Source organism: Hemicordylus capensis, chromosome 3 (assembly GCF_027244095.1).
Source record: "Hemicordylus capensis ecotype Gifberg chromosome 3, rHemCap1.1.pri, whole genome shotgun sequence".
In the NCBI taxonomy this organism is placed as follows: domain Eukaryota; kingdom Metazoa; phylum Chordata; class Lepidosauria; order Squamata; family Cordylidae; genus Hemicordylus; species Hemicordylus capensis.
The window spans coordinates 320,993,254-321,016,397 of record NC_069659.1 but is presented as its reverse complement, the minus strand read 5'-3'; the positions used below and the strand labels follow the sequence as shown (position 1 = coordinate 321,016,397).

At 43.4% G+C, this 23,144-nt stretch overlaps 1 protein-coding gene across 6 annotated transcripts in view; it reads left to right on the top strand.

Annotated features, from left to right (window-relative positions):
• Positions 1–23,144, top strand: part of IGSF10 (immunoglobulin superfamily member 10) — a 73,119-nt gene that overhangs the window by 28,152 nt on the left and 21,823 nt on the right. For 2 of the 6 annotated variants that reach the window (XM_053313154.1, XM_053313158.1), the window contains exons 2-4: positions 15,353–15,602; positions 20,507–20,636; positions 21,644–22,034. In XM_053313154.1, the coding sequence (XP_053169129.1) occupies positions 15,367–15,602; positions 20,507–20,636; positions 21,644–22,034 (757 nt within the window). In that variant the 5' untranslated portion in view covers positions 15,353–15,366. Of the gene's footprint in view, positions 1–9,397; positions 9,538–13,181; positions 13,312–14,967; positions 15,041–15,352; positions 15,603–20,463; positions 20,637–21,643; positions 22,035–23,144 lie in introns of those variants that run through there. The other 4 variants (XM_053313157.1, XM_053313156.1, XM_053313159.1 and 1 more) reach the window with 4 other exon arrangements.

Below are 23,144 nucleotides of genomic sequence, written 5' to 3'. Positions count from 1 at the left end.
AGCAATAGCAATAGCACTTACATTCATATACCGCTCTATAGCCGGAGCTCTCTAAGCAGTTTACAATGATTTAGCATATTGCCCCCAACATTCTGGGTACTCATTTTACCGACCTCGGAAGGATGGAAGGCTGAGTCAACCTTGAGCCCCTGGTCAGGATTGAACTTGTAACCTTCTGGTTACAGGGTGGCAGTTTTACCACTGCGCCACCAGGGGCTCCTATGCTCTGAATCCTCAGCTTGAAGTCTGAGTCATCTGTTTGTCACCACAATTTACCTGAATAGCCAGATGTTCTGAAAACATCACTAAGGTTTTGCCACTGAGAGAGACAATTGGCACCAATGAGAGCTTTTTTCCTTGGCAGCCACAGGGGACCTGATCAGAATCAGAATTGTGACTGCAGAGTGGTAGGATAAAAGCTCCCCTCTTCCCTGCTGTGGTCTATTTAACAGTAACAAATGCTTGCAAAGCACATGCTTAAAGAGGATGGTGCTGTAACTCAAGAGTTGAGCATCTGCTTTGCATGCAGGAAGTCCCAGGTTCAATCCCTGGCATCTCCATGCAGGGCTGAGAAAAATTCTTCCTGGAGAGCTGCTGCCAATCAGAGTAGACAAAACAGATCTAGATCGGCCAATGGTCTGTCAGTAGATGGTGGCTTCCTATGTTCCTAATGTATAGGTTTTGTCCTTTCTTCATGCAGATTTAGATGCTTCTCTGTTTTCTTTAGTTTTCCCTTTCAGCTGGCTAGTTTTTCATCTTGCACACGGATTTCTCTGACAAATCCTTCCATGATAAATTTACCAATGATTTTACAACATGACTATTAAAATATTTTGCAGAGTTGAGAAAAATCTGACTGTTCATCAGCACAGGAGGTTAAGGAACAAGAGTGCTCAACCTAACCATGCAATCTCATGCTCTTATAGATGTTTAACCTAAAATCTATCTTCTAGTACTTTAACCCTATCTTTCTTCATTATTATGTTAATTACCACTAGACAACTAATTTATTTGAAAATGTGCATTTGCAATCACTTGGTGAGTGGGGCTTTAGACGTTTAAGCTGCCAGAGATTTTATTTTGGAAAATATGCCCTTTCCATGTTTTAGTTATTTATTTATTACATTTGTACACCGCCCCAAACTTTCATCTCTGGGCAATTTACAATAGTATAAAACAAGTTAAAATATATACAAAAACTTAAAACAATTTAACAATTTAAAAATCACCACAAATAAAAACCTTACAATTTTAAGGAACAGAAAAAGCTTGGGTGAAGAGGTGGGTTTTCAATTGCTTTCTAAAAATTGTCAGAGATTGGGAGGATCGTATCTCAGCAGGGAGCGCATTCCACAATCTCGGGGCAGCAACCGAGAAAGCCCTTCCCTGCGTGGCCACCAGCCGAGCTGGCAGCAACTGGAGACAGACCTCTCCGGACAACCTCAATGGACAGTGAGAATCATAATTTTTAGATTGTGAGCCCTTTGGAGACAGGGATCCATCTTATTTATTTATTTATTATTTCTCTGTGTAAACCGCCCTGAGCCATTTTTGGAAGGGCAGTATAGAAATCGAATAAAATAAAATAATAATAATAATAATAATAATTTAAAAATGGCTTCTGGCTTAAACACCTAACAAGCCTTCATAAACAACTATCAAAACAGTTCAATCACATTATGAAAGGCAGTGATATTGAACAATGGCTAACAAGTGGGAAAACTCATCTCATTATGAAAGACTCAGCAAAAGGTGCAGTTCCAAGTAATTATAGACCAATAACCTGCCTGCCAACCATGTTCAAATTATTAACTGGAATAATAGCAGATGAAGTGATGCAACACTTATTAACTAACAAACAGCTTCCAGTTGAACAGAAAGGAAATTGCCCGAACACCAGAGGCACAAAAGACCAGATGCTGATTGACAAAATGATTTTAGAAAACTGCAAGAGAAGAAAAACCAATCTAAGTGTTGCATGGATTGACTACAAGAAAGCCTTTGATTCATTGCCTCACACATGGATACAAAAATGTTTAGAAACAACTGGTGTCAGCAAAAACATTCAGATATTTATTTAAAAAGCAATGAGCATGTGGAGTACACAGTTAACAATCAATGGCGAGGCACTTGGACAGGTTAGCATTAGAAGAGGCATTTTCCAAGGGGACTCACTATCCCCTCTGTTGTTTGTAAACGACATGACCCCACTTTCACAAATACTAAACAAAACAGGCCTCGGATACCAAACATCTAAAACATCAAGTCAAATCAACCATCTGCTGTACATGGACGATCTGAAGTTGTATGGAAAGTCCCAGTCAGAAATTGAATCACTGCTAAACACTGTCCGTATATTCAGTAGCGATATAGCAATGGAGTTTGGACTAGACAAGTGTGCTGCATTAATAATGAACAGAGGGAAAATAACAAAAACAGAAGGAATAGAACTGCCCAATGGAAGCAATATCAAGAACCTGGAAGAGAAAGAACCTTACAAATACTTGGGCATTCTCCAGGCTGATAACATCGCACACACTGAAGTTAAAAGAAAAATTGGAAGTGAATACATCAGGAGAGTCAGAAAAATCCTCAAGTCCAAACTCAATGGCGGGAACATCATACAAGCCATAAACACCTGGACTATACCTGTTATTAGATACACTGCAGGAATAATAGACTGGACCCAGGCAGAGCTAGAGACGCTAGATCGTAAGACCAGGAAAATCATGACCATCAATCATGCTCTGCACCCCTGCAGTGATGTCGATAGGCTCTACCTCCCTTGCAGCTCAGGTGGAAGAGGAATGCTGCAAGTCCATCAAACAATAGAGGAGGAGAAAAGAGGCCTTGAAGAATATATCAAGGACAGTGAAGAAGATGCACTTCAAATGGTCAAGAACGCGAAACTATTCAACACCAATGAAACAAAACAGGCCTACAAGAAAGAACAAGTCAAGAACCGAGCAGAAAAATGGAGAAATAAGCCCCTGCATGGTCAATATTTACACAATATAAGTGGAAAATCAGACATCACCAAGACCTGGCAATGGCTTAAGAATGGCAACTTGAAGAAAGAAACAGAGGGTTTAATACTGGCTGCACAAGAACCGGCACTAAGAACAAATGCAATAAGAGCAAAAGTCGAAAAATCCACAACAAACAGCAAGTGCCGCCTTTGTAAAGAAGCAGATGAAACAGTGGACCACCTGATCAGCTGTTATAAGAAGATCACACAGACTGACTACAAACAAAGGCATGACAAGGTAGCAGGGATGATACACTGGAACATCTGCAAAAAATACAAGCTACCTGTAGCCAAGAATTGGTGGGACCATAAAATTGGAAAAGTTGAAGAAAATGAAGATAAAAAAATATTATGGGACTTCCGACTACAAACAGACAAACATCTGCCACACAATACACCAGATATAACTGTAGTTGAGAAGAAAGAAAAACAAGTCAAAATAATCGACACAGCAATACCAGGGGATAGCAGAATAGAAGAAAAAGAAATAGAAAAAATCACCAAATACAAAGATCTACAAATTGAAATTGAAAGGCTGTGGCAGAAGAAGACCAAAATAATCCCAGTGGTAACTGGCACCCTGGGTGCAGTTCCAAAAGACCTTGAAGAGCACCTGAACACCATAGGGGCCACAGAAATCACCATCAGCCATTTACAAAAAGCAGCTTTACTGGGAACAGCCTATATTCTGCGACGATATCTATAACCATTGACAATAAAAATCAGCCATCCCAGGTCCTTGGGAAGGACTCGATGTCTGGATAAAACAAACCAGTCAATAACACCTGTCTGACTGTGTAAACAAGAAATAATAATAATAAATTAATAAATAATGAAGAAGACGTTCTCTTAGATACCCAGGGCCTAAGCCATTTAGGGCTTTATAAGTTATGACAAGCACTTTGTATTTTGCCTGGAAACCTATTGGCAGCCAGTGTAACTCTATCAACAAAGGAGTGATGTGGTCTCTCCGAGATGACCCCAAGACCAACCTGGCCGCCGCGTTCTATACCAACTGAAGCTTCTGGACTATGTACAAAGGCAGCCCCACATAGAGCTCATTGCAGAAGTCAAGTCTGGAGGTTACCAACATATGTACCACTATTTTGAGTGTTTCTTATGTTCCTTATGAATTCCTTATGTTCCTCATGTTCCTTATGAATTGATAAATAGTACAGATCCTCAAATTACATCTAGCAAAGTTATTTATCTAAAGAATGCACCTATCCATTACAGGATGTCCTGCTTAAATGTTGGTATATCCACTTATTTGATTTAGATTAGAACTTTATTCTACCTTGCCATAGAATACTGTGTGTGTGTGTGTGTGTGTGTGTGTGTCTGTGAGAGAGAGAGAGAGAGAGAGACAGAGAGAGACAGAGAGAGAGAGAGAGAGCTCTACCTTCTCCTCTTTCTTAAACAGTGAGAGGTTTACCTTGAGCCAATCAACCCTGCCAAAACATAGTTTAATTTCACTAGAAAATTCCCTTGCTTCTCTTTAGTAATGAATCCCATCCAAAGCACTATTCTTCACTAAGAAAAAAAATGTGCCAGGATTTGTTGGCAAAGCAGTAAAATCAGCATGGGTTTGTCTAACAGCTTGTACGTTTTCTCAAAAACAGACCCATTATATTGCAACCACGTTAAAAGGCACATGTTTTTGCAACAGCTCCTCTGAGAATGATAGTTTTGGTTTTCTGTCATTTAATACAGCAAGAGTAAGAGTTGACTTTACTCTACACATAATATACCTTAGTTTCATGATTCTAAAGATATGGGGCAGGCTTCCTTTTCGGCAGACCCAACACCAAGAATAATTGGCACTAGGCCAGGGAGTTCTGCACCCCATACCTCTTTACTAATGACCCAGAAGCAACAAGGAACATAACTGGTTCCTAGGAAACTACCCACATAATTTTCTGAGCTCTGTCTCCATGCCTCCACTCAAATGTATTTTTTTTTTAAAAAAATCTTAAAATATTTGTATCCTACCTTTGTGCCAAAGCACCCAGACCTCTCCTGGCTTTAGGAACCCCTGCAAGACTGCTCTCCAGTGGGCCATGAGAGAGTTGCTATATCACCACCACACAAAACTGATGGGCACAGAGATGGCTTCAGACATCCGCCTTGAGCTTTCAGCAGCTGCCCCGCTATGTCAACTCTCTTGACACCAGCCCTGCAAAACAATCCTAGGCAGGTCACAAGATGAAAACCAAAATTCATATTAAAACATACAAAAATAAAAAACTCCCCAAAAATCAGCAATAAAGCCACAGTATAATCAGCAGCAAAATGCATGCATGCACATGCACACAAACCAAAACACCAGCCTTAGTACAGAAGCTCAGAGGTAACCAAAAGGCTCTTTCAAATAAAGTAATCTTTGCTTCCTGTCTGAAAGCAAAGGGCACTTCCCCTTGGACAGCACTCCAGAGGTGCACCACAATGGAAAATGCCCTGTCCTCGATAGCCCCCTCCTATACCCCAAACTGGTTTACACTGACTGAGAATCAATCTCTTTAGAGAGGGAGTAGAGCTATTCCTTTAAACATCTGAACGAAATAAATGCCTGGATAAAATTTAGGCAAAAAAGGGTCAACATGCCAGTTTTCAGCCCTTTTTAACTTGCTATAGCTGTGGTAATTTTTTTTTTCAGAGTTCCTTGACATTAGGCACATTTGTAGACATCATCACGGAGATCACACATGCCAAGTTTCAAGTTATTGCTAAACTGTTATCACATTTATAAGCAATAGAATTTTTAGGCTTATAATGGCAGAACCTTTTTTTGGCTAATTAAAAGAGTCCTCTCGTGCCTCTTTAACAACAAATCAGACATGTGTGGAATGGGAATGCCTCTATCTAGATGTCATCTAGTCAGATTCTCTGTACTAAAACAGCTTTCACCATATATATTCCAAAATGTTCTCTCTAGCATAGAGAAACTAAGCAAACAAGACGCACTCCTCAGTGTAAATGCAGTGCTTCTGAACAGAAGAACTGCATTTGTCAGTTCATCCAAGGGACAAGTATAAGAAAAGCCCAAGTTCACCACTGATTCAATAACTTGTCCAAGTGCAGTTGGTTACAATGAAGTTATATTTATATTCATTAATGAAACCTTTGCCACAGGATATATTTGCAGTCTACCCACTTACCTTATTAACTGGACAAAGAGACACCTTTTAAAATTTAAAAAATGTTGCTGTCATATTTTTCAGGGGAAGATAAAAGGTCCCTTTTCAGCCCAATATTCTGTCCTTCCCAGTGGTCATTGCAGGTGTCTCCATTATGATTATGTTGTTTATATTGTGAACCCCTTTCAGACAGGGATCTTCTCATCCTTTTTTGTACAAATGGTTGTCAACCTCATTATTAGCCTGGAATCTCCAGGAATCTGTATATATATAATTCTCCTAAATGTACCTGGCACTAATCCCATGTGTGGCAGCTCTCACAAGAGCAGCTGCCTAGGGAACAGTGACGGGGATGGGGAGACAATGGCGGTGGCAGCTGGTTGGCTGGAGGAGGTGGCGGTGGGCTGGTCCGGCCGGCAAGAGCAGGAGGTGGCAGCAGCCTCCCACCGGGAGGAGGGGGCAGGCCAACCCGGCCCAGCCGTTGGGAGGAGGAGGCAGCGGCAGGCCGGTCCGGCCACCAGGAGAAGGCAACCACTACCGGGAGTGGGCAGGAGGAGGTGGCAGGCCCGTTTTCTGGCCCACCAGTCAGAAACCATGAGGTGAGGGTGAGAAACAGGGGTGGGGTGGGGGGAGAGGAAGCGGGCTGGCTGGCCGGCCCACCAAAAAGCACGGGGTGGGGGAGAAGCGGGCGTGGGAGAAGCGGCCAGTCGGCCAGAAAGCTGGGTGTGCGGGGGGGAGGGAAGCAGAAGTGGTGGGTGGGCCAGCCAGAGGCACAGATGCTCTGTGCACAGTCCAGCTCGTTGAAATTAATCTCCAGGTGACTATTGAATCCTGGAGACATAAACGACTCGATATTGTGAAAAATATTTGGAAAAATCTCCCATCTCTTCAGAGTTAGCAACCTATACATAAACTTATTTGATAACTTCTTTATTCAAAAGCAATGAATAATAATAACAAACAACAACAACAACAGAATACAGGAAACGTGTTTGATGCAATGCAGCTAAGGAGAAACGCCTGGCTTGCCCACATAGCTCCCAACTTGTCCTTACTCATGCAATCCTTATCCAGCAATCCAGTGGGATCCAACAATAGTGGAGAAAGGAAAGGAGGGAGACCTTTTCCTCCTGCCTCCATTTCTTTCTGTGCTGCAGAAATATGCACCATGACACAAGCCTCTGGTGTCCCTTGAAAAATGTAATTTTAATTTTCTAAGGGCTAGCTACTGAATTTCTTAGGGACTTCTGTCCTGGTACACTGCTATGCAGAATGGCAGATACTAAAAAGGGGATAGAAGGGAGAGACCCCCACTTCCCTCACTCTGCCACCACTCCTAGGTTTGACAAGCATTATTGGGGGGAAAGCGGAGAGTGGGTTTTTGGCTTCAGGTTGGCAAAAATCAGATTGACTTGGAAATACACTGAGCTATTTCCCAAAGATTTCCCCCCTAAGACAATCCAGTGTGAAGGGGGGGGGGGAGCTTGTCCATCTCTAGTTACAAAAGGACCACTTCAAGATATTTGAAGGGAGAAACTCAAAATGGCACCTCCTATCAGCAAAAAAAAAGGGGGGGACAATATTAAACTGCTAAGTATTTGCTATAATAATTAGCATCTAAGATTAATGGTGTGCACGGAACTGGCGCCTGCCGGTTCAAAGGTGGGGGGGGGCATATCTTTAAGGATGGGGGAGGGTGCTCTTTCCTCTCCCACCACATTTCCCCCACCAGCACTGTCTTTTAATAAGGTCCAGTGGGGCGGAAGCATACCTCCTTGCCGCCCAGTGCCTCTTTGGACCAGAAGTGCCCAGTAGGGATGTGCACAGAACCGGGGGGGGGGGTGTTCAATGCCGGGGGGTGCTGCTTTAAGAGTGGGGGAGGGTGCACTTACCCCTCCCTCTGCTTTCTCCCCACTGGTGCTCCTTTTTTCTAAAATCCATCGGGGCGGCAGCATACCTCCCTGCCACCCCACTGCCCCTGTTTACCAGATACAACCGGAAGTATCTGATGCGCCTGCACCAGTAGGGGAAGAGCAGAGTATGAGACTGAAAGTATGCTTGCTGTTGGTGGTCCAGTATGGAGATTTCTTTCAGCTTTCAGCTTTCCTTTTTCCCTTCAGTTAGAGACTCAAAGGAATCTCTAACTTAATTGAGGCTTTCCACATGGTCTTTTTTGTGCAATTAGTGTTACTGAGTTACTTCAAAGAGTCTTGCTCAAGGTAGCATTTCTGTGGCAGAAATAACACATTATCCACATTGTGGGGAAATGTTATTCTTCCACCAGATACTGGCAGTGATTTTGAATGCCATGTAAGATGAGTGACTCAGACACATACTGGGCATTGCTTGTGATATAAATGGTGATCAGTGACAACTCCCTTCTCAATGCCATTATGAAATTTCTTAAATGTTTTAATTTTTACTTCAGAGGTTGAGCAGTCCTCTGCAGCAGAAATTCTGTATAGGAATACTCATCTATGGCTCTCTATTTCTTTAAGTAGCACATAACAAATATAATATTCATGCAACAACACCCTGCTATTTTATGGACCTTCTGCTTCATTTTATTCATTAAAACAATACTTAAGCCCCTACCTACCATTTTAGCTTACAAAAAATTTAAAATACCATCTAAGACAAATTCAAACTCAGGGGGGGAAATCCAAGCACAGATCAACAACAGACACAGCAAATCAAAGCTTTAATGCCATGCACTGCATCTTACCTTTCCCAGGAGGCTATATGTACTACACTTCTTTTAAAGAGAGCATTTTGGCTACACCTTTTCCCCTTCCCATGGTCTGCTACATAAGGATTGCCTTTTGAGCTGCTGTCTTTCAATCAGGCAAAGAAGGATATGCATCCATGGTTTAAGAATTAGTGCCTTAGGAAATAAAAGGAAGTATTCCAGAGTATATTCTGACAGGTAGTGATTTCTGGCAACTAGCAAAATCCAAAACACTACCCATTAAATTTTGCTACCAGTATTTATTTTATTTATTTGATGTATGTATATGCAACCCCAAACTCACACCTCTGAGTAAAACTCATGTCTCTACAGTAAAACAGCACAAATTAAAACAAAATTAAAACACTGAAACAATTTAAAAAATTTAAATAATGTTAACATATATGAGTCTAATTAAAAGCCTGGGTGAAAAAATGTGCCTTACCTGCCTTTTAAAAAGTTATCAGAGATGGGGAGGCTCTTAATTATAAGTTATTTTGACAGGGAGTGCATACCAAAGCCTTGGGATGCAATGGAGAAGGCCTGTCCCTGAGTAGCCACCAGACCGGCTGGTGGCAACTGCAGACAAACCTCCCCAGATGAAGGAGGAGGAGGAAGGAGGAGGAAGGCATTCTCTTAAATAGGTAAGCAGGCAGTGGTGAAGAGAAACATTCTCACAATTAGCAATATTTGTCCATCACAAATATTGATGGACAGATATTGCTAATTTTTATTAATTATAAATAAATTAATTTTATTTATTGCTTAATAAACACACTTTATTTTTTATCCTAATTTCACCCCAAAAGGGAGATAAGTGGATTAACATTTTTCCAAAGTGTTTGAGAAAGGCATGCAGGTTTCACCAAGAGACGAGTTGAGAGGTGCAAGGACAGGGTAGGAATGGGGAAACTTACAATGTGTTCCTAAACATGGTTTCTCAGAAGGCACATTGATTCCAATGGGACTTACTGTAACTTCGTAGTTACTGTGCATTGGATTGCAGCCTAAATAAGATTTAGATAAGATTTGCAAGATTTAGTCTGGTTACTGAGTGGCTTCATGCACATGCAGGGGCCTACCCAGGACCAGCCAGTGCCTTCTCCTTCAGTAGCAGCAGGATGCAGATCAACTTGTATTGTTGCTGCTGCCAGTGGACTCATCCCTGAGAAAAGGGATTGCTCCAACTGGCCATTTTTCAATAAGGGGGATAGAAAAAGAAGCCACCACATGTATCTCAAGTTGTGAAACAGCATCTCCTTGTTCTGTCTTCTCCATCAGTCAATGAAATTTCTCCCAGGCCTTTGAGTCTTCACAAGGCCCTGCAAAGTGCACTAGCCAAGGAATCAGGGGAACATCACCACTAAAAGACCTCAATAGAAGCTCCTGTTTGTTCCCAGCCAAAGGGGGAAAGGAGCTGGAGCTGTAACTGCTGCAATCACGGCCACTTGGTCAGCCACGAAGGAGATGGGGTTGCCAGAGGATCCTTGGGAGAGGTCACTCAGGCACCCTTGGGGGAGAGGAAAGGGTCCAGCCTTGCCCTGGAGCAAGCACAACCTGGCACCAGCCTTGATGCATGAACCAGGGTGAGGTGGTTGCCACAGGCATAGGTACGGGGAGAGGCACAGGGGCAGGACGTGGGTGCTGCCCTGCCCTGCCCTGCCCTCCACTGCCACCACCCTTCCTTGCCCTGAAGGGGCATTCATTGATGGAGAGTTTCATACTGTTCTTTGTCTCAGGCAGCAAAATGTCTTGGACTGCCACTGGGTTATGCCTAAGAGCGCCATGCCCCTCGGAATTCCGTGTATCACCCAGATTTTAAGCATCTCACATGAGTTGCTTAGCCCGGATTTCAGCTTTCATTTTAAAAAGCAAAACAAAACAAGCCAAGCTCTAGCCCTTGTAGAAGTGGAGTTATGGAGCAAAATGTGCAGTCACTATTCTGCTCAACCGCTGGACTTGGATTAAGAGAGGCAGCACAGGAGACTCGCTGGGAGGGTTTCCCTTTCACAAATAGAGTAATCCCCTGAGGAATGTTGCCTTGTTTGTTTTCAGCAAGGGATCTCTTTCCTGCAGTTGAAAGGGCAGCTGGCTTTTGATCTGAATCACTACCTGCCTAGCAGGCTGTGTATTGTAATGTTTAAGGACTTTCTTGACTTTACGTTCAATGTAGGCCTACTTAGAAGTAAGCACCTTAGGTTTCAATCAGATCTTCTCTCAAATAAGAGTGTACAGAATTGCAGCCTTAATTAAAAAGCTGTGCTTGTTGTTGTTGTTGTTGCTCTATTGCTGCTGTTAACATGTCAAGGAAAATGGTCAGGCGAAGATATCTTCCCCAATTATTGTTGGTAGATATCCAGAGCAAATACAAGTCAACTGGAAAGTGCAGCTGCTAATTCACATATGCAAAATTATTTTCAAGCCAATTTACATAATATGCAAACTAGACACTCAGATTTGGAGAGCAAGAATATGGCAACCCTAGTTTTGCCCCAAGTCAACGTTCCTGGGATATGACAGACCTACTAAGATTCTGGGATCTGGCATATCCCATATGAAGTATTCCTTAGGTATTCCTTAATGGCGAAGAGGGAAACCAGTTCATGTCTCATAGATAATGATGAAGGGTTCTGCAGAGACTCAACTTCTCCTGCTCCCACCAAGAATGTGTATGTGGTTAGTGTAAATACACTGCATGCAATCAGTTTCTGAATGAGACAGAGACTGAATAGAGAAGCAGAGAGAGGCAGGGTGGAAAGCACCTTATGGTGCACTGCAAGGGTGTCTCTCGGGGATCTGAAGTCATCTGTTACTGCATGTGGAAGGAGAGCTGGCCTTGCAGTAGTGAGCATGATTTGTCCCCTTTGCTAAGCAAGGTCTGCCCAAGTTTGCATTTGGATGGGAGGCCACACATGAGCTTTCTAAGATAGGGGGCTATAGCTCAATGGAAGAGCATCTGCATGCAGAAAGTCACTCCATGGCATTTCCAGGTAGGGCTGAGGGAGATTCCTGCCTGTAGCCTTGGAGAAGCCACTGCCAGTTTCTGTAGACGATACTGAGCTAGATGGACCAATGGTCTGACTCGGTATATGGCAGCTTCCTATTACTCTATGACACCACTGTTCAACTCTTATCTCATGCTTTATATTTGTTTTTTTGATGTTTTTTAAAATATCACAAAGAGTGATGTCTCCAATGTTCACTCATGGGAGCCCATTGGTGGGTGGCACTGTCCCCAGAGGTTCTCACCACTCTGAGAAGTGGGGAGCATGCATAAGAACAGGGCATGAAAATCTGGAGAGCAACAAAGGGGAAGACAGACTACATAGGAAAGGAGCGAGTGTGGGAAGATGATTTGAGAATGGAAAGGATGAGTCATTTCAAAGGGATAGCCTCCAGGGTGAATTGGGAAAGAAACAGATAGTCAGTCAGTAGATTGGGAGAAAGCTGAATGTGCAGAACGGAGGAAATTGAAATTAAATGGAGGGAACAAGGGGCGGAGTTGACGTCTAGACGAGCGGAGGAGCCCACAAAGACTAGGGATAGGCAAGGAAGAAGAGTTATTTCTTTCCACGTGAAGCGCGGTATTGACTGTTTACAGAGGTTTGCAAAATCGTGCAGTGGAGGGAGGAGAGACTCTGAGGGGTGGAAGGTAGTGAAGATGGAGGGAAGTGAAGAGGTCTCGAGGGAAATGAAGGGGTCGCGGAAGGTTTGTCGGAGAACGCAGCAGCACGGAAGAACTGGGCAGGAAGCTCTCTAGAAAAGGATGGCATGACAAAAGTAGGAGAAGATTCCCCCACAGTATGCACCACGCAGGACAGTTCGAGGGAACCTCGTGCGGAAGAAAGAGTCTCTCATTCTTTCTCCGCAGCAGGTCTGGAGCGAATTGGAGGAGCAAGCAGCGTCTACACATGTAGCGCAGCGCACCTCGCGGCGGTTCCCCCCGCCCCCAACCCCCGCGCTTCTAGCCAAGTCAGGAGGAGACGCTCTCTAGAACCCAGAGAGTTCGCGCATCCAGGGGGTCGGAGGCTGAGAGGAACGCACACACGCACGCGCGCCCTCCCAGGCGGCAGCCCTGCGAGCTGCAGGTCGACCCCGAGCAGGCTGCCAAGGAGGCCTGGCACGCGGCCAAGGCGAGGAGCGCGCCGGGCATAGAGCCCTGTTGCAGCGCACGAGCTGCGCCCCACCAGGCTGGCCGCCCGCCCCGCCGGCTCCAGAGCAGGAGGCGTGTCTTGTCGGGTTTCCTTCGCCGCCTTCCTTCCAGCCCCTCACCTCTGCAGCTGCTTCTCTCTCATCCTTTGGTTCCTCATAAACCTTGCCTTGCCTTTCCATTCATGAGCGGTCTCTATGTGGCAGAAGGAGCCGCCGGCGTCATAGCCGGAGAGCTGCTGAAACATAAAAGGGGGCGGAAAGTGCAGGTATGCTTCCTTTTACTTCTTTTCCGTGAATGTTAAGAAGAACCCTTTTCTTTGGCTCCAGACTTTTTCTTTCTTTGCTCTGCCTCGCCTTTTGCTTCTTGCCTAAGGGGCTATGCAAGAGACCCTGCTTGTAGCAACAGTGCTGAGGGGATGTGGGCTGAGGTGGGGGTCAGCTTCAAAGATTCTCATTAGAATTTTTTTTTTAACTTATCAAACATTTTTTGCATATAAGACTTTATGTGTGCAACCCTAGGGCACTTATTGAATCCCATTGGCTGTGCAGCTATAGCTTCTTTGGGAGGTTCATTAAACTGACACTTCACTGCAAAACGAAAACTGGAAGGAGGGGGTGGAGGAAGGACAACTGGGTGGGTTACCTCAGTACATTTCCAAGATTGTTCGAGTTACCTGATGCCAACTGTTGAATGTGCCTTCGCTTCGCCAAGCGTCCTTTTGGACACGTTATTGTGTGTATGCAACCACAGACAACTTAATTGTGAGAGTCCACGAACGAGAGAGAGAATATAACAAAAGCAGATTTCCCAACATGTATGGTGCTGATCATAGACCTTGTCAGTTAAAAGTCCAGGAAAATTTGACATCAAGTGGGAGCTGTCCTAGTGCAGTAGCTAAAAGCAGGAGCTAAGAAGTCCCCCTTTCAAATCTCTTCTCTGTCATGGAGTCACTCACTGAGTCATGTGCATGGTTACTGATAAGTTAGTGGGGTTGCTTCAAGGTAAATGTGTATTCTGTTTCAGTGTTAAACGAATCCCTGCCTCTTCACCACAGTCTCTTAGGAATTTAGGAAGCTGCAATATACTGAGTCAGACCATTGGTCTATCTAGCTCAGTATTGTCTTCACGGACTGGCAGCAGCTTAGGAACATAGGAAGCTGCCATATACTGAGTCAGCCCATAGGTCTATCTTGCTCAGTATTGTCTACACAGACTGGCAGTGGCTTCTCCAAGGCTTCAGGCAGGAATTTCTCTCAGCCCTATCTTGGAGATGCTTCCAGGGAGGGAACTTGGAACCTTCTGCTCTTCCCAGAGCAGCTCCATCCTCTAAGGGGAATATCTTAACAGTGCTCACACATCAAGTCTCCCATTCATATGCAACCAGGGCAGACCCTGCTTAGCTAAGGGGACAAGTCTTGCTTGCTACCACAAGACCAGCTCTCCTCTTCTCTTATCTTATAGGGATAAGGCGGCCTGCGTTGCATGCTCAACATATTAACTATTAAGACCCTGTGCTAGAAATCCTGCTTTTAGTGCTAAACTAATACCATCTCCAAAATATTAAATGTAAGCATTCCCACGATTTAGCAAGATGGTAACCTACCCACATAGGAAACACTGTTTTCCAACATAAGATTTTATTATTGCAAGCCTAAGAACATGTACAAGGAAGTAAATCGCATTGAATTTAGTGGAACTTACTTCTGCATAAATAAGGATTGCACTTTTTTAATTACATGTTGACCTAGCTTTTCTCTTCTCTCACAGTCTCAGGCAGGAGATGGCAGAAGTGAGGGGCATTGCTTGCATGCTCTAAAAGAAAATGGGGAAAGTAGGATACATTTTAAATGGGATAAGTGCACTTGCTAATTAATCAGGGCAGTCATTTTCTACACTCTTTTTTTAGGCCTGTTTTACTTGGCAAGGAAGGACTCTACGTGTTCTTTGGCAAAGAAAAATAGCAAGCAGATTTATGAATGCTCTAAATAATGAAAGTGAGTGTTTGTGGAGGGGGGTTATTTGTAACAATAGGCTCACTAGAGTGTCAGATTTCAGTTAATACCTGTCAGCAAGAACCCCCTACTCAGTAAAAGCAAGAAGCTGTGAAGGAATGCTTTGCGGGGTGGGGAGTGGAGATGCCAGCATATTGCACAGTTTTTGTTTTGTTTTTTAAGGAAGGAAATTCTAGTCTTTCTCCTGTAAGGCTCATAAGCTGGCTTTTAGTCTAAACAAGTTTGCAGATCAAGAATACACATTTGTGACATCACATCTTGAAAAGATGCCTTGTGCTGTGTTCTGTTTTTTAGAGTTTCAGTAGTTCATGCTTGCTACAAGGCATGTTGGTTTAGGACTGTCACGCAAGATGAAAGCAACTGGCAGAAGCAAGCTCTGCTTACTAGGATTTCTCTTTGGTTTCTGCTTGACTGCTCTTTCTGGCAGCAGCGTCTGTCCGAAGCTCTGTGCCTGCTACGTACCTACCGAAGTGCATTGCACATTCCGATATCTCACCACCGTACCACCGCACATCCCTGAAAATGTGGAGCGTATCAACTTAGGGTATGTTTGCACCATTTTCTTCTAATGGATGTATACCAATGAGGCCTGATTGCCTCATTTAATACAATTAACATGTTTTTTAAAAACCCTTACAGCATCATGCATGAGTCCAGGGGTATAGCTAGGGGAGAGGGGGCCCTCTCCCCAGCGGCCGCTCTGAGTAGGGAAATAATGAAGGAAATAGGGAGGAGTCGAGCTGGGGTTTCTTTGAACCCATCCGCTCAATTATAGCTACACCCATGCATGGGTCTATGGAGCCCCCATATTATTTGGAGGACAATCAAATATTATTTGACTGAAGGCATGATGATTCATCTGTCCATTTTCACCCATATTCATCCATGACTGACTTGATTATCTTTGTGGGGTTTTTCTCCCCTAGTCTGAATTAACCAAGTCAGCTAAGTCTGAATTTGTCTGTCGTGATAGGATGCACAATGCAAGCAGATTGTCAAGTACACCTGTCATCAGTTTGATTACATGTAGCTGATGACAATTGCACTGGAAATCTGGGTGTACAGCATGCTCCACCACCTGACCAGTCACCATGTAGAAATGCAAACTAGATGGTCGAGGGGAGGGACACCTTACTAAAAGCAAGCACACAAACCTGTTTTTGAATAAGAAAGAAAAGGATGTTGTGATCATTCATAATGGAACTTTATCATAATGAAATTCATTTCTTGGTTTTGACCTGGAGCTTTTAGCAAATTTTACAGCATTTTAACTATGTGAAGTGCTTTGCAATGATGTTATTCACACAATCAAAAACTGTGTTCTGCCTGGCTTTGGGAACTGTGTGTGCTCCCAATTTTCAGGTTGTGTGGGAGCAAGGTTAGAGGAAAAACTGGGTAGAAGTTATTGTGTGGGAACAAGATAGAGAAAAATATGGATAGCTTTGCCTTCTACCTTGCTTCCACACAGTAACTTCTACCCAGGTTTCCCTCCAAACTTGCTTCCACACAAACAAAAACTGGAAGCATACACAGCTCTCAAACCTGGGTAGAACACAGTTCTCATCGAGTGCACCATTTTGTCTCCAACATTCCTGACAAATAATCACTCCCATTACATAGATGAGCAACAGATTAACAAAAGATAGTGAGGTCATGCACACAATCAAAAAATATATTCTACCTGGATTTGGGAGCTGTGTGTGCTCCTGATTCTCCGTTGGGAAGGAGGAAAATCTAGGTAGAAGTGATTGTGCGGAAGCAAGGTAGGAGGATAAGCTACCCAGGTTTTCCTCCTACCTTCCACACAATCAGTTCTACCCAGGTTTTCCTCTTACATTGCTTCCACACAACCAAAATTGGGAGCACACACAGCTCCAAACCTGGGTAGAACACAGTTTTTGATTGTGTGAATGATCTCAATGGCTGATATCCAGCAAAGCATTAGGAGGCAGAGCAGAAGCTGCACCCTCACAGCAAGGGTTGCTACATATTCAACCAAAGTCTTGTTGAATAGCAGAGTGTAAACACAGGGGAAGGAGAGAGCTATTTTTGCTGCTGACCCCTCCCTCCAAAAGTCCTCTTTGGCTTCTAGGAATATGTCCTTGAAGGTCATGCAACCTCTCAGGAAGAAAGGCAAACACTGTCATTGAGAGCCATAATTCTCATGACCTCCAGTTACTCAAGGTGCACCACATACATATGGAGATCCAAGACTGCTTCAAAGTCTGCAACCTTGGGGCCATAAGGGCCATCCACGTTCCCTCTATAAGGAACACAAAGTTGCTTGACAGAATGGAGGGTTCCACTCACAATTTTAAGGTCACAGGCCTAACTAAAAGCCTGTTCTGCCCTGTGCCTCTATAGTGCATCCCTTGCATCAAAGAATCATGTCAGCTACATGTAGCAGCCCTCTATTTATATTATTGGAGCCACCCCTCCATCTCTAGGAGACAGGAGGTGGAGGTGGCCTTATTCACAGCCTGGTACTTGCAAATCCATTTTTCACCAGACTCTAGAGCAGAAGTAGGCCACCTTGGCCCTCCAGCTGTTTGTTGACCTACTACCCACATCACCCCAGCCACAATGGGTCTGGAATAAGATTAGGATCAGGGGATGGACACCTAAAAATTGAAAGCCTCACCCACTGTTTTGGAGTTTACTGCCATCGCTACAATGTAGTCTGTGATCACTCAGCTTAAAAGTTATACATGCAAATAAGCCCTCAGAAAATACATTTGCCAGACATCCTCAAATTTTGATTGGCCTTAATAGCAACTGTTGTGATCACCCTTCACTCAGTCCTTCTTTGGAATCCTCTGGAATGCAAAGAGGACTTGGGAGGGATTGTGTCAGCCTCTCATCTTGCACTGTGTTTTGCAGACATGGAGGCGCTTCACATGAGCACTGTGAAGCACCATAAGGGGGTTTATGGGGAGAGCTGGCTTGACCCGCTCACCCCACACATGAGCAGGCAGCTCGCCCTGGGTGCCTGGATCAGCCACCCAGACAATTACCAGCTCCGTCACGGAGCCCGTTTTGGTGGTGGGGATCAGGGGCCTCCCGGCCCCCAAAAGTCCCATAATGCCCTGCGCAAGTGCACGGGGCATTCGGGGGAGCCCCCCAATGCCAGGAGGCTTGTTGTAGCCTACCCATTGGGGGGGCTTATTCATGAGTCACGGCACTGCAGTGACACATGACCAGGAAAACGGGGCTAGCGAAGTGCGTGCTCAGTTAACCTTGTTTAACGGGGGAGACATTTAAGAGGGCTGGCTGCCGGGATCTGTGCAGCCCCCGTTGCAGCACACAGCCAGCCGAAACCGAGCTGGGCTCCCTTAGCCCAGTTTCGGCTGGTCGTGAGAATCGCCTCATGTAGAAACAGAAATTCTCAGTGCTTCTGAGTTCCTTCAAAACATAGCATAAAGCAAATGAATGATCCTATCCTTTCTCTGAGATCCAGAGAACTCAGGAAAAGAGCAGGTTCATTCTCTCATATTGTACTGAGCTTTGCAGACTCTCCAAAACAGAGAGAATCCATTCAGAACACTATCCATGCCCAGCACAGTACCTCCAGTGACTGTTGCTGGTGTCTATCTTGTGTTTTTTTTAGAATGTGAGCCCTTTGGGGACAGGGATCCATCTTATTTATTTATTATTTCTCTGTGTAAACCGCCCTGAGCCATTTTTGGAAGGGCGGTATAGAAATCGAATTAACAACAACAACAACAACAACAACAAAGCTTTCATTGTGCCATTCTTTGAAGGCATGCTTTCAGGGAGATTCATGCTATGCTGGAGTATCTGCAAAGCTCAACACTCCTCTAAGTTCTATGTTCATGCTGAAGGATTAGGGGGAAGGAGAAAATGTTCCTTTCTCCTGCATGTCACAAAGCAAGGGACACATGCCTGCACTGTGTTCTCTGCAGTGAGAACTGGATTGGATAGGCGGTCACTAAGAAATAGTGTTATTGTTACTAGTGGTGACCTGGTGACAGCATTTGGGGAACAAATATATACATTTATATAGATTGTACAGATCTGCATATACTGGGAAGGCCAAGTACAGTTCTGTTCACCTATTGCAAAAAGGTTATCAAAGAGCTGGACAAGGTGCAGAAAAGTGAAATCAAAATTATCAAGGGGGTGGGCACTTTTCTGTCCCAAAGAAGACCCTATTGGAAGAGGAGGAGCCTGCCCCAACTTAGATCCCTGATTCCGACAACAGACCTTCAGTTCTCTCAGGAGCCATAGCCAGTTATTCCACTGGAAGAGCCCTGGAGCACTAGGGGCCGTTCTCTCATTTTTGTCATCTGTGTGCGGAATGAGTTTTGTTCTGGGCAGCAGTCTCAAGCTAGTGTGTGTTCAGAGTGGGGCCTTCCTGATTCAACCTGAGTGGATCTAAAATTAACTGAGCAGACATCAAAAAGCTTGTGAGCACGTGTGCACACACCTTAGAGGGAACACTGCTGGGGACCCAGTGCCCCCCAACAAGGCTCCTTTCTCATCCTTGGGACTCTCTCCACTGCCTGGGTCTCCAGGAGCGGAAGTGACGCCACACCAGGGCTGAGCTTCAGCTCTGGGTGGTGTGCTCATCTGGCTGCTTGGGGCTTCCTCCTGATTGGCCTACTCAGGAGGAGGTAGAGGTCAGATCAGGTGGCTCTTCTAGGGCAGGGCTGATATGAAGATCCAGGAAGTGATGGGGCTTTTTCTAGCTATGTAATAGCTTCAGTTGGCATCAGCCTTTTGCTGATTCAACAGTACCCTTTGTGAACTGGTCCCTCTAGCTACTTTTTCTGATCTGGGTGGAAAGGCTTAAACATTTTACGCTTCTTGGTTTAGGAAAAAATTGGATAAGTGGCAACATGAGAAGCTTTAACATGAGTGGTGTGGAGAGAGAGAAGAAACATGAGTGGTGTGGAGAGAGAGGGAGAGAGAGAGAGAGATTGTTCTCCTGTCCATAATATTACTTGAGGTTATCCAAAGAAATTGATTAACAGTAATTTCAGGACAAAAAAGTAAAGTATATGTTCACCCAGTGTACTTCTACCAGATGTGGTCATGGCCACAGACTTAGATGGCCTTAATTTGATACAGTGTGTTTTCATGCTTATATTGTAACTGTTCTGTTGTATTGCTTAATGTTGTGAGATGGTTTGGCAGCGATAGCTTGGAAACCGAATCTTAAATTGAAAATAAAATAACTCATGTGCAACAATGTACAACCCTGGATGGGTGATAGCCCTGGTATACGAGTGTGAATTTAATCTAGGGAAGCCATACTTCAGAATTCACATCTGCTATTTCAAGACAGTTAAAATTTGCCATGTCAGATTCAGAATAAAATCTACTTCTGCATTTGCAAAAGAGAGACTCTGTTTTTGTTTGTTTGTCTTACCTTTGAACTATAGCTGACTGACTAAACCCAGATCTGGAATGAAATGTTTGTTACAGTTACAACAGTTTGGTTAAACTGACTGAAACAGATTTTTCTGGCCTGGAGAAGTTGGAGTTGTTGATGTTGCATAGTAATCAGATACATACTATCCAAGACAGGACATTCTCCAATTTACATTTGTTACAGGTAAGGATGAGTTGGAAATTATCCACCATTGGTTTTGTTTTACGACATGGCCAACTTTCACTCTTGAACATTTCCAAAGCCAAAGGTGTGCTTTCAAGGAACATAGGAAGCTGCCTTCTATCACGTTAGACCATTGGTCCATCTAGCGCAGTACTATCTACACTGACTGGCAGTGGCTCTCCAAGGTAACAGGCAGGAGTCTTTCCCAGTCCTATCTGTAGATACCAAGGAGGGAACTTGGGACCTTCTGCATGCAAGGATGCAGATGCTCTTCCTAGGGCGGCCCGATTCCTTAAGGGGAATATCTTACAGTGCTCACATGTAATCTCCCATTCAAATGCAAACCAGGGTGGACCCTGCTTAGCAAAGGGGACAATTCATGTTTGCTACCACAAAACTAGCTCCCGTGAGGTATAGCGGAGTATAGAGGTATTTGAATTACAGATTTGCTGCAGCCCACGTACCCATAATTTATTTGAAATGCCCCGGGTATTTAAGAGAATGTCTTCTTCACCATGAGCCCCACTGCCTGTTAAGATCATCTGGAGAGGTTTGTCTGCAGTTGCTGCCAACTCGTTTGGCAGCTACTCAGGAACTGGCCTTCTCTGTTGCTGCCCCTAGACTTTGGAATGCGCTCCCTGTTGAAATAAGAGTCTCCCCATCTCTGGCAACTTTTAAAAAGGTACCGAAGACCCATTTATTCACCCAGGCTTTTAATTAGCTTTATGGTTTTAAATTTTTAATGCCAGTTTTAAATGATTTCAATGTTAATGTTTTTAATGTTTAAATAATTTTAATTGTTTTGTTTTGTTTTTGTTTTGATGTAAACCGCCCTGAGCCATTTTTGGAAGGGCGGTATATAAATCAAATAAATAAATGTAGCTGTTATTACAGAATAAATTGCAACCCCCATTGCTTTTATTTTACATTTGAAAACAATGAATGAGAACTTGCCAGTGTCTATATTTTAGTACAGTTTCTTTTTCCTTTTCATTTTGAATCAACAGGTCTTAAAGATGAGCTATAACAATGTCAAAGTTGTTCAAGCAGACACTTTTCATGGTCTCACAAGTCTGGTACGATTGCATATGGATCATAATCAAATTGAATTTGTAAACCCAAATGCTTTCTATGGTCTTACATCACTGAGGCTGGTCCACTTGGAAGGAAATTTACTTAAACAACTTCATGCAGATACTTTTGTCAGCATACGCTACCTCCAGATATTCAAAACATCTTCCATAAAGCATGTTTACTTGTCTGACAACTTGCTTACTTCACTGCCAAGAGACATTTTCACTTACATGTCTGAGATAGAGAGCATCTACCTTCATGGAAACCCCTGGATTTGTGATTGTGTGCTGAAGTGGTTTGCTGAATGGGCAGAACAGCACCCAGGTATTGAACACTCCCTCTTTGTATATATATTCTACTTTTGGAGCAATATTAAAGGTACTCTGTATCAGCCACAGAAGTGCTGTTCTGTTCAACAGCATATATGCCAGGATATATCTGAGACAACTGATAGTTTCTTTAAGGATATTCTAATTTTCTCACAATCTTTCTGTTCCCAAAAGTACAGGAAATTGTTAGAATTTCTAGCAGAATTTCCTATAAAACTTTTCAGAGGTTTTTTTTAAATTGAAATCATGTTCTCCTTCAAATAAAGTCCAATCACAAATGAGGAACATTTCTATAAACTGTTTTATGTTGCAGTGGAGCACAGACTTGGGTGCATTTCTCTCTCTCTGTGAAAACAGCAGGGTTTGTAAGATTTATAGAATGTATTATTTTATAACTAATTGTAAACAGAAGATTCTTTTTCTGAAATATTTAAAAATATATTGGGTGACATAATTTTGTGGAAAGATGATACAGAAGTGAAAGATTTCTAGAAAGAACCTGGAGACGTTACAACTCTTAGGCAGAATTCCCATGGGAGACAAGCCATTTTACCCCTCTTATTTATATTTTCCCATAGTTACAAAAGAAAAATGCAACTTTCCTCCCACATTCCAACTTTACTAGTATGTGTCAAGAGGCTTTGGTTATTAATTATATATTCTGGAGCTGCCAAAAGCTGGAAATAAATTAGAGGGATCAGTCTCAAATCAAACAGTCTTTGGCAAGTCCTCTAAAACATATGTTTAAGATAGGAGGATAGATAAATAGGAGGATAGATAAACCCTCTGCTATTCTATGACCAAAACTTGTATATAAGATTAGGAGATAGGAAAAACACCAATAAATTGCTCTGATGGCTTCCTATTAAGATACTGGGTAAAATGATGCAGTATGTCTCAAAATTAGGAACCATATTCCTCCAAACTTCCTGGCCCCAGAGCTGTTTCTTTCTAACATGATTTTCCTTCAAGAAGGTTGAAGGAAGGGATGCCCATGGCAGAATGCACACCATAACCACACAATAATAGCAACAACTTTATTTGTTAGTCACCCCCTAACAAATTGTTCTCTGGGTGGCTCATAATAGAACAATAATAGAACAAC